At 40.6% G+C, this 20,955-nt stretch overlaps 1 protein-coding gene across 1 annotated transcript in view; it reads left to right on the top strand.

Moving 5' to 3' along the window:
- The first annotated feature begins 1,913 nt into the window (after positions 1–1,913).
- Positions 1,914–20,955, top strand: part of plcg2 (phospholipase C, gamma 2) — a 51,576-nt gene continuing 32,534 nt past the window's right edge. The window contains exons 1-2 of the mRNA XM_064335517.1: positions 1,914–2,461; positions 6,967–7,177. Coding sequence (XP_064191587.1) covers positions 6,994–7,177 — 184 coding nt within the window. The 5' untranslated portion in view covers positions 1,914–2,461; positions 6,967–6,993. The remainder of the gene's footprint in view (positions 2,462–6,966; positions 7,178–20,955) is intronic.

Here is a 20,955-nt window from a genome sequence, read left to right as displayed (position 1 = left end):
TTTACAATCGATGCCTCTCATTCACCCATTCATTACATTACATTACATTAAGGCTATTATGCAACGGCCTAATCCAGAGCGCGTACAATAGGCATAGGTTTCCAAAATGTAGAGCGCAAAGAACCTAGAGTGAAGTGGATTGAGTGCCAGAATGACCACACGATCAGGACTCCTACCCTGTAGCAGTAAGCTTATCAGCAACAAATCATACAAATACAAAGTTACAAATAGCACTGGAATAACTTAATCATACAAAGCAATCCTACAGATAACTAAATAATCAATTATCCTAGCTAGCTACAATAGCTGAACTATAGGGTAGGGAGGGGTGGGGAGAGGTGCAGCCTGAAGAGATGAGTCTTCAGTCTGCGTTGAAGGATGGAGATTCTCGCTGTTCTGACCATCACGGGAGGTCATTCCACCAGCGAGGGACCAGGACAGACAGCAGAGGGACGGGAAGTGCAGCGCGAAGAGGGGGAGGTGCCAAGCGCCAGAGGTGGCAGAACGGAGAGGTCTGGCTGGTGTGTAGGGTCTGATGATCCTCTGAATGTACCCTGGTGCTGACCCCTTAGCTGCCTGGTATGCAAGCACCAAGGACTTAAATTTCACACACATTCACACACACCAACAGTGAAAGGCTACCATGCAAGGTACCAATCAGCTCGTTGGGAGCAATTAGGGGCTGGGTGTCTTGCTCAGGGACACTTCGACACGCCCCAGGGCGGGGGATTGAACCGGAAACCCACCGACTGCCAGACAACTGCTCTTACCTCCTGAGCTATGTCGCCCCCTTAATCTGATCAACACAATCAAAAACAGCAGCAAAGCAGTCTATGCAAATAATACAGGAAATAATTAAACAAGTAGGCACGAGTGCAATAACTAAAATAAACTAAAATAAACAGCTTACCTAGCTACATACCTAAGCTTACATAACCAATTAGAGACTACAGGGAGGTAGGGAGGGGTGGGGAGAGGTGCAACCTGAAGAGGTGAGTCTTCAGTCGTCGCTTGAAGGTGATCAGGGTCTCAGCTGTTCTGACCTCCACAGGAAGGTCATTCCATCATCGTGGAACCAGAACAGATAGAAGATGTGACCAGGAAGCGCAAGTGCGAAGAGGGGGAGGTGCCAGGCGTCCTGAGGTAGCGGAACGGAGGGGTCTGGCTGGCATGTAGGGTTTGAAGATCTTATGAAGTATGCTGGGGCTGACCCCTTGACTGCCTGGTATGCTAAGACCAATGTTTGGGGACCAATGTGGAGGGTAGTGGGCAGGGGGGTGACGTGGGAGAGTCTGGGGTGGTTGAAGACCAGACGATGTGCAGAATTCTGGATGAGTTGCAGGGGTCTGATGGCAGATGCCGGAAGGCCAGCCAGAAGAGAGTTGCAGTAGTCCAGGCGGGACAGTACCACTGCTTGGACCAGGAGCTGGGTTGAGTAGGTGGTGAGAAAGGGCTATGTATGAGTAAATTTAAAGGCCATGCATGAGTACGAGCCCAAGAAACCCAATCGGTGCTTGTCAATTATGATCAAATGCTTTGGCTAGCATTTCATAAATTTTAATACATTTTCAAAAAAGTACATTTTTTGCCACTCACATTGCCACTGAAGATGCTTTAAATACATCCTAGCACTTAACATCAGTCTGAAGGATTTCATACTCTTTTATTAATTTTAGAGAAAAGTGGTATTTTAGGTTCTCATATGAATGTTCATGTATTTTAATGTATAACTTATTTTATAATAATAATAATAATAATCATAATAATAATAATAATTTGCTTCTTTATAGGTGCTTGCAAATCAGTCTACCCGGAGCATTTTCGTTCATAATTTTGACACTAAAACTGTACAGCAGGTGCCACTGACGCTGCGCAGGAATGAACTTGCCCTTCCGTTTTGTCACGCTGTCTCCTCTGTGTGGGCTGCAGGTGCAGTTTCTATCCGGTGAACTTGTTAAGAAGAGAAAATGCGCCAAGGGGACAGTTTAGGGGTGAACCTCACCTGAACTGGACCATTAAGTCATGGGGCTATTTACCTCCAACGCCGTTTGAGAGGGAGAGTGTGAGAGAGAGACAGAAAGACAGAGAGAGAGAGACAGAGAGAGATAGAGAGAGAGCTACTTTCTTTCCCTCGCTTTTCCACGTAAACGTTTTTATTAATTTATTTTTCGTCCATAAGGTGTTGGAATGTACATTTGTGCTCAGTAGCCTGTTTGTGTCGCGCCCTTCGGTGACTTTGCATAGATAGCATCACTACTTCCGGATTTTTTTATTACTGCTATTCTTATAATACTCGCTAAGTTCGCTACTTCCTTGTACATAGCGAATAGAGGAACTGACCACCGCGACAGGACACAGCCCGCTGTTTTACAGAGTAATTTTATTTAATAGTTAAAACCATGAAGTAGTGTTCTGAGAAGGCAATATCACAGCTTGGAAATCTAAAGTATTCCATTAGAGGGTAAGTTTTCACAACTTCAAACAATTAATATTTGTTACTATATAATGTGTGTGATGTGGGGGTGGGGGAGTGCGCAAACACTTGTGCGACCAAAAAGCAGTAAGAGAGTTTAGATGGTGCAGATCGTCGCTCCATTTAAAGAGAGTCTTGCATTTTCTTTTTTGTTATTGGGGCGAGCGTCTTATACCAACTAAAATCACTTCTGATTATATCACTGATAGAATTTGGAGGAAAGTAAAGCCGTGTGAGTGTGCGCGCGCGTGCACCTAGAAACTTCTTGTCTGTTTTACACAAAGCTGCAAAAAAAAAAAAAAAGGTTGCTTCACCAATAAAATCTGAGGTTTGATCCTTAATTTGAAACAATCTATTAATAATGCCGTTCATCTCTGTTCCCTGCTCAGATAAAATTCCAGGTATGGGTGACATAGTACATTTACGGAAACCATTGAATAGTTAATATCTTTTCATCTAAACAGGGTCTAAGTCATTCAGGCGTGGAACAGTATTGTGCCGTTTTGTAGTTAGTGTGGTGGTGTCATTTATATTGTATACTTTTAACAGGAATGTTAAAATACCTTTGAATGGTATGCTATACTTTGGGGGACAGGACTATTCACATTAAAGACTGTGAACATATATCATGTGTGTATGTGTGTTTGCAGAAGCAGCATATTTGTCATATATTTATTGTTGTGGCGGAATATGCAGGTTCAGAAAGTAAAAGTTCTTACCAAAATTTTGTTCCAATTACCTGGATTTGCTCATTAGCACAATTCTTCAGCTGGGAGGTAGAGCTAATGAGAGAAGCTGGTTGAGTTCATGGGTGGAAGAAACACAAGGCAGGACTTACTTTCTGAAACCTGGACTTTCCACCTCAGATGATACAGTGTGAAATCTAGAGAAAGATTATATGTGTTTGTCAGTTGTTTGTATGTGTGCCTGTGTGTTTGTGTGTGTATGTGGTGTGTGTGTGTGTGTGTGTGTGTGTGTGAGAGAGAGACAGAGAGAGAGAGAGAGAGAGAGAGAGAGTTATAATCTCCAGGGGACAGCACCAGATGAGTGCAAAGGTTTCTGTAGGGGGAATATTAAATATATCTGGGTTAATGCTTTACTGTCCCTGAAGGACTGTCACCCTCACAACAGAGAGCTCCTGTTGCTCATTTGCAATGTAAATAAAGACTGCAAGAAGGGGGGAGGGGTGATGGAGTGGGGGTGGAACAGACTTTCCCCTCCTCCCCTACAAACTCTCACTCACACACATGAACACTAAAAAATATTTTAAGTTTGAATATTGGTCAAACATGTTTTTTTCCCCCAAATTCATTCTTCAAATTTGAGAATTCAAGTTTTTATTTTCTGTCCAACATTTTGTAATTAACCTATATATATACAGTGCAGTATTTGAGCTGTGACAATTTTTGTTGTTTTGGCTCTGTACTTCAGCACAGTGGATTTGAAATGAAGCAATGAATATAAGTTCAAAGTGCAGACTGTCAGCTTTAATTTACGTCCATGTCCAGTGATCTATGTAGGCATTACAGCACCTTTCATACATAGCCCCCCCATATTTGTATTTGAGTAATTAAACAAATTATCATAATCTTTAATAAACTCAATCATGTTTGGAACTTGGTTGTAAATCCCTTGCATTCAAAGACTGCCTGAAGTCTGTGAGCAATTGACTCCACCAGACACTGGATATCTTCCCTGGCAATGCTCTGTTAGGTCTGCCCTGCAGCAATCTTCAGTTCCTGTTTGTTTCAGGGGATTTTTGCCTTCAGTCTTGTCTTCAGCAAGTGAAACACATGGTCAATTAGATTCAGGTTGCCTGATTTACTTGGCCAGTCAAAAACGTTCCACTTGTTTGGCCTGAAGAACCCATTGGTTGCTTTAGCAGTGTGATTGGGGTCATTGTCCTGCTGCAAGGGGAAGCACCATCCAATGATTTTTGAGGCACTTGGTTGAATGTGAGCAGATAAGATGTTTCTGTACGCTTCACAATTCATCCCGCTGCTCCCGACAGCAGCCAGCACATCAATTAAGACAAATGAGCACACTTTTCTCTTTCCATCATATTGGTACAGGATAATGCTCATCTCATCTGTCTGTAAGAGTTTGTTCCAGAACTCTACAGTGTTTTAAAATGGTTTTGCAAACTCTAACCCGGCCTTTCTGTTTTTGAGGCTTAATAGTGGTTTGCATCTTGAAGGGAACCCTCTGAGGTTATGCTAATGTATCTTCACTTTGTTTTCGTCTTTGACACATGCCTACACCCTGGAGAGTGTTCTTGATCTGTTTGATGGTGGAAAAGGGGTTATTATTCATAATGGATAAAGTATTCTTCTGTCACCCATAACAGCAGTCTTCCATGATCTGTCAGGTTATTTGCTATTGCTGTGCTTACAATTGTGTTCCTGCTTGTGAACAATGCGCCAAACAGTAGATTTTGACACACCTACTGATTTGGCTATGTCTCTGGTTATTCTTATTTACTACTTTATTCCTTTACACCCCACGATGGCCTGCCATTGACATTGGCATCAACATTTCTTTTCTTCAAAAGAAAGACAAAAGAGAGACAACTGCGACCAACTTCAAATCCAAATTCCACACCTAAAATCAACTGAAGAACTTTTCTTAGCTTTCTTGTGCATAAACGAATGATACGACAGTACACAGCTGGCCAAGGAACATCTGAGCAGCCAACTGTTCAATTGCTGTTGGTCCCCCAAAATTGTGAGAATATGTATAAAAGGGCTGCAGTTCCTACATGGCTCACCCAATCTGGATGTAAATACCCTTAAATAAAATAAAATAAATGAATAAATTAATTAATTAAAGCTGACAGTCTGCACTTTAACCTCATATTCATTATTTCAATTCCGATCCAATGTGCTGGAGTACACAGCCGAAACAACAAAAAATATGTTACTGTCCAAGTACTTACAGCCTGCACTGTACGTGCCGTGTGTAGCTATCTAACGTAACATCCCCTGCCACATCACAAAAAATAAAACAAACTGGCTGACTTTAGTAACATTCAATAAGTTGATCATCTTTCCTTGCCAATAATATTAACTGATCCATGTCCAGTAGTATGGACTGATATTGGACTGTAACTCTATTGAATATGTCCAGTGTTTCCATGAAAAAATATTTTCTTTCTGTTCCGAAGCTGGATGTTGATACAGTTAGACAATTAGCTAAGTGTGCTTGAGTAATGCAGGCATTTCAGACGTTTGAATGTTTTATGTTATATGTTTTTGAACAGGGATTTTCCGCTGTTAAGAATTGCAGTTGTCAGAATGGTAGGCCTATTTGCTGTTGTGACCTATGCTTCAATGAGCCTATTCTCTGTTACACTCTTGGCCAATATGGTCAGTCACTGTAACTTTTATTTATGTTGAAAATGATCATTTTGAAGTTTTGTACAATGTTTATATGCACCTATGGGCTATTGTGCCATCTTGTATTGTGCTTAATAAATGCCAAGCCATTGCAAAAGACATCGCTGTGACAACATGCTTTATTTATTTGAGTTCATTTGTTGAAACTGCCCTCTTGTTAATCAAGCAACTCCCGTATACGTTGCAGTGCACTGCATTTCATTCATTTCATGGTAATCGTGAAAAAACAGCTTTATTTTCCTGACTGAATAGCCTAACGGAGGCTACAGTTACCGTATTCGACCAATGCTGACTGTGCTCGGACAGTTTACACTGTATGCTGCTAAATGCTAACTACATGCTTCCTGGTAATCGATTGGGCGATTGGCGGCTGCGTGGCTTCCAGTTGATCCAATGTGCTGATGGCTGAGGGGTTGGAGGCCAGGGCTCTGTTGCAGACCATTCGAGACGTTCTTTGCCCGGACTTCATCTGACAGAAACCATTTCCACTGGCACAAACTTGTGTAGATGTGTGCTTAGGCAGCATTAGATACCTTATGGAACAACAAATAGAATGTCCCAGACCAAGGGGTGTTCAGATAATTTTGGTCATATAGTGTATGTGCCACCCAGCAGAATAAAGACTAATAAGAAAACTTGCTAGCGTATACTCCCAATGCTGTCGATTTAATGTATGGATGGACAGTGTTCTGATGAAGACCCATTTCGGGCTCAAACTTTCTGCCCATACAAACATTTGGAACACTGGGCCAATAAGAACAAGCAGTCTTATTGTCATCTGCACTGGAATGGGCTACATTTCATTCACAGCTGGTGGACTGTATAGTGAAAGTAATCATAGCTCTACAGAGACGGTACCATTATGATGGTGATGATGATGATGGTGATGACAATAATGGATTTTAGATGCCTGCTGTAGAACATAACCACACACTGGCATAACAGCAGATTACTACACTATGGATAGGTTAAGATACTGTTCTATAAAGAGGAGCTGCTGGGTGTTGAGGTCTAGTGTGAATAACCTATAGCCCTAGCAACCTCAGCACTGTGGCAAATATACAGCGGTTGCATGAATGTTTTGATAACTCCTCCCAGGTGGGTACCCTGACTGACGGAGCAGCGATGGCGGGCCGGATCCAACAGGGGGAGTTGACGGAGTACAAGAAGAGCCTGATCAAGCGGGACCTGGAGATGGGCATCGTGATGACAGTGTTCCGACAGCGAGCAGAGCGGCTGTCTGTACAGGTCATCATGGAGACCAGGCAGGTGGCCTGGACACGCACCGCCGACAAGACCGACGGTGTCTGTGAGTGTCCCGCCCATCAAAACTCTTAAGCTCCTCCTACAAAGCCCACCCCACATCGTGTGCTCCTCACTCCAACCCAGCCAAAACTCGGCTCCTTGCCCAGATATTCTCTGCCTCCGTTAACTCACCCAGATCTATGTTTTTCCCTCTATCTTTGCCTTTGAAATATGCCTGCTAGACGCAGTGTGGTTCACAGCAATAAATGCACCCATTTCTCAGATGTGACCTATATGTTTTAACCCATAAGTGTGTAAGTAGGACAGTATGTATGCTAGTAGGGAAATGTGTTTGTGAGTAGAAAGCAGGTGAGTGAGTTTAACAGTAAGTGTGAGTAGGACAGGGAATTTGTGATTAGTAAAGTGACCGTGAAAAGTTTTTGTGAGTTCGACAAGGAAGGTCCACAGGTGTCAGCAGAGCGTTTGGTGCTGTTCATGTTCAGACTGCGCATAGCTGCAAGGGACAAGCACACACACACACACACACACACACACACACGCACACAGAGTAGTGTGGTGAGCACTGTGTGGTAGACATGGTCAGCAAAAATAAAATACTTAAATTGTGTTGGTGAATGATGCTAAGCCTGTATTTTTATGAACCATAGTGTAACATTTTCTTTTATTGTATAAAGACCAGGAACTTGCAGTGAGCAATGAGGTTTGAAAGCAATGGGTATGATATGTCCCCATTATTGATATGTAATGGCTGAGAAGGGTTTCCATCAGCTTTTACCATTTCATTTTCCACAGGTATAAATGTGTTAAAATTAACTACATTGAAATGAGTGAAGTCAGGTGACAGAGTGAAGCCAGCCAACCAAGACCTGAGTCAAATACTTTAACCATTTTGACAAAAATACTTCAACCCTGTAGACAACCTTTCAGATTAGTGACATTGTCTTGGCAACATTCGGAAAAATTATCTTTTACATTTATGTTAGCACAATATTTGGTTGAAATTTCTCAGGGATCTGCAAGATCCTCCTTATTGTAGAAAACTAGGTAGAGTTCTCACGTTGGTACAATTGATTGACAGGCTGGTAGTGATTGGTGGATAGTTTCTGGCTATGCTTCCAAATTTCCTGTGGGCTTGACTAAAACTAAAATCTGCAGGATTTTAGTTTTAGTGATGTTTTAATCATGCCTTCTCCATTCCATAGTCAAGACAAAAATTACTAAAATAATATTTATTTTAGTTTACAAAAAAGAAAAAATAATTATTTTAGTCACATTTTAGTCCATACTTAATTTTTTAACTAAATGCCTCCAGTAAATGCCATGATTGGCAAAATACTTTGTAATATACTCAGAGTGTATGTGACAACACATCAGTTGTAACATGAGTGAACACAGCTTCACATGTACATGTCCAGCTGCAGTGTGAACGTCACTGTTACAAAGCAGCTTTACTTTTTTGAAGACAATAAAGACATTAAAGATTAACATAAAACATTAATTAGTTTTATTTAAAAACTCGTAGCTTTTGTTTATTAAACTTTGTTGATTTGAATGAATATAGGTAACTGGGCAATGTACTGAAACTGCATTCATTTGTTTGGGCATAACATTTCATTTGAACAGAAGCTATTACAGTTATCCAACCTGAGTAAACTGCATATGCGTGTGATCTTTTCCATGAATATTCTCCAAGTGTCAGTGTAGAGAATGAACAGTATGATCCACAATTTTACATAGTGTTGATAAAACGTGCACAGTTTTGCATTGCAAATAAAAATAATTTTATTACTCGCCTGCAGGCAGCTGAGGAGAACCGGCTGTACTTGGTGGTATTGAGCATTATGTGAATGTTGAAGCTCCTCTGATGCACTTTTATTTACTTTTAAACTTTTACTTTATTTTTAAACTGCAATTTCAAAGTACCGGTCTTGGCAGTGTGGCAATAACTACACCTGTTTTGGCTTGGACGTTGTATTCCACTGCGTCACTTTTCTTTTTTTGTGGGGCTAAATAATCTAAAGCAAATTTGACGTCCATTTGTCCAAGTCACAGAAATATCTGTGGTCGAGGTTCATGCTACTTTACCGAACCATTGTTGTTTTCTCTGTTTGGTGTTGCAATCGTTGTCACTGCTGTGTTTTCCGATCAGAACTGGCAAATCTGAATCTGCGCTGTCCCCGGTGTCACTAAACAAACACTTTGAAGCCACAACGAGAATAGGTGTACGGTGCGGTGTGTAGATGTTTGACTTTGGCCGAGGTCACCTTCTCCCACTGAGGATAAGCAAGAGCGAGAGGGCGAAGTGCATGACCAATGGGATGAGCACACTGTGTCCACACAGTGGTGATGGAAATTGCAGTATCATGTAGTATCACTACAAATAGAGTGAACTATTTCAGATGCTTTTTGTAAACTACAATATTTACATTTTCATAGAAAATGCTGCAAAAAACAAAAATCGTCTGGATCTGTTTTCATTTCGTCGTACTTTCCTCATTTAATTTGTGAAACGAATTAGTCATTGTTCCAGAAAGGCATTTGCAAAAAACTGGGCGTTGACGAAAAATTTTGTCATAATGAAAATTGCGATTGGTGCAGCCTCTGTGTTTTCACCCAGTAAGGTGATGTCACAAATGTTTTATCCATATTTTATGACACATATTCACTCCATTCCAGGGAAAAATTTGATTGATTGATTTTCATTTGGTTGGAGAGACACTGCCTTTGTAGGAGCATTTCCACAAACAGTAATCTTAGAACCTATTTACGGTTCCAAATATGCTTTGTCAAAGTCACAGAAAATTTCTCAATGATATTGCCTACAAACATACTGGCAACATCCTATGATGGTTATCAGCCATGAAAAAAAGCATAAAGCCGTTTGTGTAGTGTTCTCTGTGACTTAAAGATAACATGCAACTGCCGTTCAGGAAACTGGACAAATGTATGTGCTGGGAGCATTTACCCTAATTTTACTTTTACTTAAGTTCTGAGACCCACATATTCTTAGAACAGACCCCAAGCAACTGTGCTTTGTCCACCCTGTGTACACACTGTTTTTTCTGTCACCTAGGATGTATGCGCAGGTGGTACAGCACAATATTTTTAAGCACAGCTTTATTGCCTAATGTTACTTTATCTAACCCTAACATGTTGGCGTTTCGCCTACTTTAGCTAATCTAGTTAGCGCGTACGGATCACCTACTTTAGTTAACCTAGTTAGCGTGTACAGATGCTATCCTGCATGCATGAGTAGGAGCTAAGGACACACAGCTACAACCACTGATACAGATGTATGAACACACGGAGGACAACAAATAACGTTACAGAGGTGAGGACGTGCCATAGCTAGCTAGTTAGCTATGTAGTTTGCCAAGTTGCGCCGTGGGTCTGGACGGTTTCGTGCTTGTTTTCTTTCTTTGCAAACTTTGCTATGAATTTGTGAGAGCCCGGACGAGCTAGTGGTCTACTCCGAAGCATTAGATGTCATCCGTCTTCCTGGGCTGCTGGCCATAGTCAACACTGGCACGGTTTTTCATGATTATGTAGATGATGCACAGAGGAACTCCTGCATGACATTTCTTAATCCAAGCGTGTATCTGTTACACCTTAAGGCCTGCGAAGTTACCATCAGTTAACAATTTTAACTGCTTTAGCAGAGCGTTGCACAAGACTGCAGGAACTGTAATCTTATCATTGCCCATTCTGAATAACGGTAAGATAAACATCATTTGAGTGCATCATTGAGTAATATTACGAAATGTGTGCTTTACAGATGGATATAATTTAGCATTTTATATTTCTTGAACTGTGAGTCTATTTCATATCGATCAACATGCCACCATATGGGTCCGCCTCGTTGAGAGGTTGAGCTGTGAGGAGACAGTATGGCTAATTAATCACACCCACCACAGACTGCATGTTTAGCCCCTGGATGGGAGCCTTCCAGCAGTCTTAGCCCAGCAGTATGGAAATTCACTGGCAGCCAGGGCCCCCTCTACTACGGTGCTCTATGCTGGTCACTGGGAGAGGTTCTAGCACTGGTGCCAATCCAGGAGGATTTATCCAGTTTCGTGTGACATCTCTGCATTCCTGTCCTTTCTCTAGTCCCTTCTGGAAAGCGGTCTGTCAGAGCTGACCTTGAGGGGATATTTAGCAGCCATATCTGACCACCTTGAGTTTGCCAATGGCTTAACAGTTGGTTCACAGTCTCTGGTCCGCCTGTTTCTTATAAGGGCACGGAGGCTGTGCCCTCTAAAGACACATGTGGTCCCCTCAAAGGACTTGTGCGTTGTCCTGGATGCTCTTACAGGGCCCCCGTTTGAACCCCTACCCTGTCTAGGGCTAGAGCTCCGCTCACTAAAAGCAGCTGTTCTTCTGGCTATTGCCTCAGCAAGGCGTGTGGGTGAGCTGCATGCTCTGTCGGTGCACCTGGCATGTTTGCGCTTCGGAGAAAAAGGCTCAGCTATCTCTCTCCTCCTTAAGCCTGCATTCCATCCAAAGGTTCTGCCTTGTTCGTTAATGTCCAGGCCTTTACTTCTGGACCCCTTTCATTCCCCTCCTCATGACTCTCCAGAGGCAGATAGGTTGCACCTAATCTGCCCAGTCCGAGCACTGAGGAGTTACGTTGCTCGTACCCGCTTTGTTAGACAAACAGAACAGGTTTTTTCTCGACTATGAGGATTCAGTGTGAGGCCAGGCTGTGCCTAAACAGCAAATGGTTCGCTGGGTAGTCAAGGTGATCTTCATTCATAGAACCATGATGACCTACATAACCCTTTGTTTTTCTTTGTGGAAGTATTTGTTTCCTTTTACACATGTGCACACATCCAGTTTCGACTGTCCTTTGGGTCGTTTGTTTTAATAATACAATGCTTCATATTTTTTGCACATGAATGAGCAGTGTCCTCAATGTCCTCACACTGAATCCGTTGGGTAAATGTCCATAGGGTCAATATCACGCCGCTTCTTTGATAAATTTTTACTCCCTTTTACATTTTCTCTTTATTAGTGTGGTTGCCTTAGGCAAACACACTATTATTATCGCACATATTATTTATTATTTATTATTATTCCACCCATTTTTTGGACCGCTACTCCTCCCAGAGTTTTCGCACCACATACACATTCCATATGTCAAATTGACTTGGCTTCTTTGGGAATCATGTGCTATTACTTTGTGGAAAGTTTCGCTGCACGGTTTTTGAGAAATATGACTTTTTTTGGCCAATTTTTCCCATTGAAAATGAATGGGGACTGTGACGTCATACATATGTGAGTTATGAAGTTACAGCATTGGTCGGCTTTGCACACGTGATGCAGTCCGCTCTACGTTTTCAAAGGGTTTATCTACTGGATATTCAGAACCCAGATACGGTGCATATCTCCCTTTTGTCGTAATTACAGAAAACACACATTCGTAAACCTCAAATGCTTTATACCACAATTTAGATAAGACCTTGACGAAGACGTACATGCACGGATTGTGTTGTTCAAACGAGGTTTCCTGGCGATTTAGCCACCAGAACGGATATAGCTGAATGCGGAAGTGAACGCAATAAAACGGTATTCCAAATGAAAAATTACAAATGAAAACGCTGTCAGCTAGGTATTTCAGCAAACACATGGCTTAGGCATACCCAGACGCCCTCAACAATAATACTATTTCACAAGATGTTACGCAAATTCGTTGACGACGTTTCGTTAGGTGCAGCGTCTTTGAATGCTAGTGCTAACAGAGTGAATGCATTCAATGCGATGACAAGAAAACTTTTGGTTGACCTAAAACCGATATACCAAAACCAAAATTAGACGTGTTATACATGGTTAGAAAGCTTATACTCTTACCTACTGAATGAATGAATTCTCAATCAAGCCAGACTACTAAAAAGTGCAACAACGCCGTCAACAACACGTGTGCAGCAGCTTCTGGTCCGGTCTTACTCCAGTAAAAGACGTCAGCTTGTAATACCACAGATGTGGCTTTGGGTGTTCTCAAACTTTGTAGTACAAACTGGCTTGATCTACACTTCATCGATCCAATAGGTGACAGAATAAGCTTTCTAACTATGTATAATATGTCTATATGTAATATGTATAAATTTTTACTTTTGTAACACCATTTAATATCCCAGCGTATTGGAAACTTTGGTCTCATTAGAGCTGAATTACATATTCAGTCTGTTGTAGCACTTTCTCACCCCAACGCGTTTGCTAAAGTACACAACTCCACTTGCATGTTGTTGATGCACCCCTTGCAACAGAAGCTAGTAGTACTGGCTACCAGCCGATACTTATTCACAGAAGCTGTATTTAAAATGCAACTATTTTAACACATATTTCTTGCCTCATTTTCGTTCTTGGAAATTCGGCTCGGCTAACACGTAATAGGCTACTCTGTCTATGAGTTGGTCTCAGAGATAACAGATTAGACTCTGAATTACAGCCCAATTAAATGTTTTCAGTTGTGTGATAAAAATGAGCTGAAATTCACGCAAAACCGTAAGTCAATCAAATTAATCTCCCTAGCCCCGTCTTGCTTTTCTTATATGGTGCGATCACGCAGTGTAGACGTAGGGTTTTTCCAAGACCATCTGAACATGCCAGCTAGCTTTATGATTCACCGTCACTTGTCACCGCATACCGCGAGTAAAACACTGAGATCTCAAGTTTTGATGAAAGGATAATTTAGCTCTGAATATATGTGTCGCAAATAAACTCGTTGCCATGATGTTATAGCATGGACACAATACCCTGTCTCTGCTTATACTACAGAAACTGTTTGCTCTGTTCAGCACAAAGTCGACTTTGCGTTGGCGGCAACCACACTTCACAATTTCTGCAGGAATTATCTAGTTCAAGGTTATTATTATTTTAAATACAAATACAAAAACCAAACAAATACACAGAACAATCGCCGCCCCCATTGATGCAAAATGTGATGACATTTTGAGGTAATGACATAATACGATCATTTGCATACATGCCATTTTCAAATATGAGCGGAGCACAGAACAGTTACTTTCGTCAAAACAGTGTGATAATATATTTGTGGCTGTAAAGTTATTATTGTAGATTGATATAAAATTTAAAAAAGAAAACAGCCACATAATAAATTCTGAAATGTTGCTAAGCTTAGTTGCTGTTGCATTTTGGGAGAAAAACCACTTGGGAAGATATCTAAAAAGTTGCTTGAAGTTGGCAATATTGATCGCGAGTGTGACAGCATCCCAGCTGTGTAACAGTTTCCAGTTTTGGGACATGGTACAGCCACTAGCTGGCTGTTTTTTTCAGTGTTCCTTTGCTGTTTCTGTAGGCTGACCGGGTCAGCTAACACTAACACACTATCTGATAGGTCTGTATGTATAAACAGTTACTCCACCAGCTGTGCCCCTGTCTCCCAGAGTAACACTAATGCTAGTTTTTTGTGGCCCCAGGAACTAAAATAACTACAGTAATAAACAAACAGTAATCACACAAGTTATCATAATATCACATCATATAATATCATAATATTGTAATATCAAAGGCAGGCTTTTTGGGAGTGAGGTACAAAAAAATCACCCTTTGAGATAAAAAAAAAACTGAATATGAAAGACTTTAAGTAAGTGAGCCTAAAAGTGAGTAATTTCACTTATTTTCGCCATCTCTCCACCTACTGCGCAATGCTTCCTGGGTGGTTGGAGGTGGTGTTTCCATCTCATTTGCATAAAGTGTTCTCTATGCAAATGAATTTGTACAGCATAGCTGTGCCTGGCTGGTGAAACTCGGATCAAATAGTCTAACTAGGCGTTGCAGATCAAATAGGAATCAATATCAGTTATAAAGGCAGAAACTCTGGGGATTTTCACGACCAGGCTTGATATTGTGTTAGATACAATCTAGTCTGTATTTAATCAGAGCACTTGGTACAATTTAGTCAGGAAAATGGCAAGCATTGTTGGGCTGAATGGCCTGTTCCTGTCATTATGTTATGTTATGTTATGTTAAGATTCAGGAATTGCATATTCTATTTTTCACCTCAAATGTTTTTAACATATTTTAATGGACAGTTTTGGTGGAATACGAGAAAGTTTTTGAACAAGCCGCCATGATTCTCTGGTTTGAAAATGTTGGGCTGAAACCAATTCAGTGACGGCAATGCTCCAGCATATTAAAAAGGGAACGAACAAATTTGTGGGCAGAAACAATCTACCGGCGGAATACATTAATTGACATTTAAATGATGCAGTAGCACCTCCAAAGAGGTACTCTGACATCATGATTGGGGTGGAGCTACAGTGGAATGCAGAAAGCATTTTTCCAACATTAGTGGGCAGCACCAAGACATTTTCTACCAGTTTTTTTTTCCAAATGATTATGAAATAATAATGATTTTTTCAGGAATGTTGAAATGACAGCATGGATTAAAATGTCTCATTATAAAGTAGGCATGCAAACACATGTACGGCTAAATAAAGTGATAATTACCCTTTAAGTTACCTCCGCTGGCACAGGTGTGGTCTGGTTTCTGTTGCAGACCATAGGGTGGATTATTGCAAGGCAGCTTTGTGCTTTACACCTCCTGAAGGCCTCAGAGTTTGGAAATGTAGAAAGACCTAGTTATTCTAAGTCATTTGGAGCTTGCATACTACACTGGGCTACCGTGTATCAATATGTGCAGGTGTATCTGCTGCTTGCTTTTCTTGTTGCTTTGCCTGTGTGTCAATAGTGTGTTGAAGCGTACTGTTGCCCTTTGGGACTAATAAAGTGTATCTGTCTTTCTTGTGTATCTTTGTGTGTGTGTGTGTGTGTGTGAGTGTGTGTGTGTGTGTGTATGACTCTGCCAATTGCTACTGTCTTTGTCTGTTCCCAGGAGTAAAGTAGAGATGGGGAAATAGTCCTTTATCTGTACTGCACCTTGGTCATGAAGTACTTTACAAAAGGCTTAGATTAGAGGAAATGGTACTGAATTTAGGACCTCATTGCAGACAAAATATGTTTGACACCTGTATTTATTTTTAGGAAAACAGTATTTCAGTTATTTCAGTAATAACACGTTTATGTGTTATTTGTGTTTTTTGTTTCATCTTGTATTGTGATTACTGTGTAAAAGCTGAAATGTAAGCATTTCAGGATTGACTAGTTTACCAGGTCTCTGTGTGCAAAGAGGTTCTCAAACTCAAAAGATTCTCCTGGTTAGATAAAGCTTTTAAAAATAGCTGGTGTCAAGCTGTATTGCTTCATGAAAATGCATGTTTTAGATTAGATTAGATTCAACTTTATTGTCATTGCACAGAGTACACGTACTGAGCCTTTCCTGCACTGCAGTTGTGGTGAGAGGCTATCTGCTGTGTTCCTTTTTAGCATGACTTTACAACAGGGGTGTCAAAAGTCCCAGAGGGGCCTGAGTGTCTGCAGGTTTTTGTGGTTTCCTGTGGATGAACAGCAAATATAGCCCTTGGAAACACGGTGTGTGGACTGTAGCTGGTCAACGGCTTAAATGAAGTTATGAAGACTTCAAATATATCAAAAACCAGCCCAGCTCAATGTCTGTTTGACCATTGTCTGTCTTTCTCTTAGTCTCACTCTCTTTCACTTTCTCTTCCTCGCTCTGCATTCTGGAGTGTCGAGGTGCATGTAGCCCACTCACACTCACATTTTCTGTGCTAATTTTTAGACTTTTATCAGTTTGGATTTGGGAAAAATCAAAGGATGTTGTCCATGCTAAAATTCTACATTTATATTTGGGATTTATTTTGTTTTTGTTTTGTTACACAAGAGTGTTATTTAAGCAAGTGATTTATGGTTCCAGACAGTTCCTGAAGGAAAACAAATAACAGGAGGATATACTCACTGTTTGGGGATACAGTCACTATGGAGGTCCAGTCATTTTTGTGAGATAGTCGAGATAGAGATACTGTGGGACAGTACGGTCGCTTTTGGGGTGGAACAGTCACTGTGGAATATGCAGTTGCTAAGATACAGTTAACAGTACAGTTGAATGAATGTAGGAAGGTGAGTAACAATGAGGTCTTTGGGCTCTGAGGCCAAATGCAAAGCATGTCAGAGTGAGAACACGTACACTTTAACTGAGCTTCCTTTCAGTCCAGCTGCTTCCTGTTGTGTGTTTGTGTGTGTGTGTGTGTGCGTGTGCGTGTACATGCATGTCTGTGTGTGTGCGTGCGTGCGTGTGTGTGCACTTGTGTTTGCTTGTGTCCTATTTTTCCTCTTAGGAAGAGTGAAAGGTACACTAGCCCCTTGTTATAAGCTGATGGATGGAGTGATTACCTCTGATGAGTACCTCTGGTTAGGGGTAAAAAGCTGAATATGCATTAGTCAGAAGTTTCAGACTGAACATAGCCAATTTTTTTTGAAAGATTCATATGTCTTTCATTAAATTCATACACTTTAAGCAGAACTTTATTCTACAAGCGATTAATGTGGGGCAGCAGAGTTGCATAATGGTTGCAGAACTGGGCTTGTTGATCTGAGGGTGTAGGAAGGTTGTACCCTTGAGCAAGGTACCTATCACAAATGACCTCATTAAAGCAATATCCAATTCAATAAATGTGTACTATGGCCCTGTTCACACCTGTACTTTGTCAGACCTGCCAACCTGCACGCATTTTGTGTACCAATCACGCAATTCTTGGTCAAAATACGCAGGTACGAAATGCCAGCTGAAACTACGCAAAAAAAAAAAAAAAATATTGTAATTTAATTACGGAAAACAATCAATTAATACAAATCAATACCGTACATGTATTCGGTATTTAAACTACATCCGTCGGATTGAACAAGATGCTACGATCGTATACTTGTGGTTCTGTAACCGCTCCCCGACCCACTCAACATCCACTGCAGCGGTACTTTATTATCCACCGAGGCGTAACGCTGCATTGCTGAGGTAAAATGGGAAGTGGGGAGTAATAATCAAGCACAAAACATGTTCGGTAACTTTACGAGCTGATGCATTTCAAGGGGCATATCCTAATGAGATAAATTTGTGTATATAGTTAGCCGTAGTAGCAGCTCGCATACGATTTAGCCTCGTTACGAGACGTGTGAATAACTGATGACTCCCTGTTCAAACTTTGAAGCAAAGTGATCATTGCAAAGGTGTTTGACTAAAGACTGCTAACGTAGCAAATAATTCCTATTATTGCAGCCAGTCACCCGACCAGCCTTGCAGTTAGAAAATAATCATGACGTCAGATGACGGGAATACTAACAAGGAGAGAGAGAGAGAGAGAGAGAGAGAGAGAGAGAGAGAGAGAGAGAGAGAGAGAGAGAGAGAGAGAGAGAGAGAGAGAGAGAGAGAGAGAGAGAGAGAGAGAGAGAGAGAGAGAGAGAGAGAGAGAGAGAGAGAGAGAGAGAGCAGCAGACCTACTAAAAAGAAGCGAGTGGCCGTGCCTCCGCCCCTCAAAACTTCCGCACCATGCATCCTCTATTTACAAAAGCCTACATTCCTAGATAATTTTTCAATTGCATACTTTTTTTTCATTAGGCCTATATGATGTGTGCCTATATAAGCTGATTCAATTATTTAATTATTAAATAAAAATGGAAATCATGGACAGAAATTTGGTTTTATTCATAGTTGACAGTGTTTTACATCGCAGTTGTTTTTTTTTTTTTTTGCAAGTTTTTTTTTTTTACATTACACCATACGTTTCTGTAAATACTTGAAAATGAAAACATGTTACAATATACAGAATAAATTATTTCCATTTTTATTAAATAATTTAATGCAATTCACTTATGCATTAGTTTGTATAAGCACACATATCATATAATGAAATATTAATCATGAAAAAATTGTTTTAAGCAGGTGTACTCAAACTTTTGACTTGCAAGTATATCATAATATAGCCCAGTGCAGTGCAAGTGGTATTTTAGAATCAGGTCAAATGATAAAATTTTGCCTGATCACTTTAACAGTCAAAACTAGAATTATGAAGGAAGGCTTGTGTGTGCGTGCAAAGTAAAGTGGTGTGGAAGCATGTGAACTAAGCGTTACACTGACTATTGTGGTACTCAAAATATTTTCCTGAGGTTGGCAGGTCTGCTTTGTATCCGGATATATCCAGATTGTGTCCAGATTCAGTCGACACGGATGTCAGTTCACATCTGGCATTAGAATGCGGTATATATATATATATATATATATATATATATATGTTTTTAACTGGTATATTTTTATACAGTCTATGGCAGCAATGCACTACCTGTGCCTAGTCTGTTGGAAATTAAAACAAGAAGAAGTTTGCAAAGACCTGCGTTTGCAAAGATGCACTTCTCAAAATTTTCAAATGTCGTGAACAAAGCCTGCTTACGCGATTTGAGAACCAACCAAAATTACAGTTCGATCCACTTCTCTTTTGCTCCAGAAAATGATGTCAGATAGGTCTATCAGCAAACATATGGCTTAGCTATACCCAGAAGTCATCAAGTATTTTCCAAGAAATTACAAAAAATCGTTGACAACGTTTCTTTAGGTGCAGCGTCTTTTACTGCTAGTACCACAGAGTGAATGCGTAAGTGAATGCGATGATAAGAACATTTTCGGTTTTGCTGACCTATAAAGCGCTATTCCAAAAGCAAAATTAGACATGTTATACATCGTTAGAAAGCTAATACTCTCACCTACTGAATAAATTAATTGTCAATCAAGCCAGACTGTACTAAAAAGGGCGACAATGCCGTAAACAACAGGTGTGGTATTACGCACAGCTATTTTGGAAGGTTCTCAGGCATCACAAATGCCTGTATATTTCACAAACGGATTGTCCAAGACAATATATGACCGCTCAGTCTCAAAAGGGACATCTCTATGTGTAAAACCAATGGTAAGGTTGTATACTTATTCGATATTTAGTCCCAGATATTGACTGTAGAATGACATGGTATCATTTTTTAAAACTTTGTCTCATTAATTTCATTATTCAGTGTGGCTTCTTCTTGTGGTTTCCCGCTTTAATATGACACCATTGGCGCGTGAATGAGTACATACTTCCGCTTAGGTAGAGGACGTCAGTTGACTAGGCGGTCCTTCAATGTGGCCCAGGACACATTCCTGTTCACACTGCTAAAATAATGTGGCCATATGCGACCCAGACCACCTACGAATGTGGCCTGAGTGATCGGATCTCAATGCGTCCTCAATGTTTCTTTGGTGCGTTCACACCTGTAGTTAGCGCTGTCCACTTGTGATCGGATCACCCAAGACGCATTTTAATGCCAGGTGTGAACAGGGCCAATGTAAAAAGAAGAAGGTGTCCAAGTGACTCTGGTTAAGTGCAACTGTAAAATTCCAATGCAAAATATTACAAAGACGTTCAGAGTCATTCCCAGGAGAAACAGTACCATATTGAAGTTAACATGGGTTTTGCAGAGGGAAGAGATTGCAATTTACAAATATCCAGAATATTCACTTGTGGCATGAAATGGTATGAATTTTTCCAAGGTCTTGGATAAGTAGACCTACATCAAGAGCAATGCTATACAGAATTATCATCTGTGGAAATTGAATTGGATAATCTTATAATGGTATTCACATTGGTGTCGGCAAGCAGTACAGTGATTTAGAGCACGAGTATTCACATATGAGCAAGGTTAGCTACACAACACAGTCCTCCACTGATCTTCCCTGTAGAATGCTGTCATTTTAAAATTAGAAATTCACACATCATTAGATAATTATATTAATTTGGACATTAGTAATCTGTGTGTCGACTGTGCAATTGTAGTGGCTGTGCTGTTCATTATAGTGACTGTGCTGCTTGTTGTAGTAGCTGTGCTGTTTGTTGTTGTTACTGTGCTGTATGTTATACTCATTGT

Source organism: Anguilla rostrata, chromosome 5, assembly GCF_018555375.3.
Source record: "Anguilla rostrata isolate EN2019 chromosome 5, ASM1855537v3, whole genome shotgun sequence".
Classification (NCBI taxonomy): Eukaryota; Metazoa; Chordata; class Actinopteri; order Anguilliformes; family Anguillidae; genus Anguilla; species Anguilla rostrata.
This window is presented reverse-complemented; position numbering and strand designations above follow the sequence as displayed.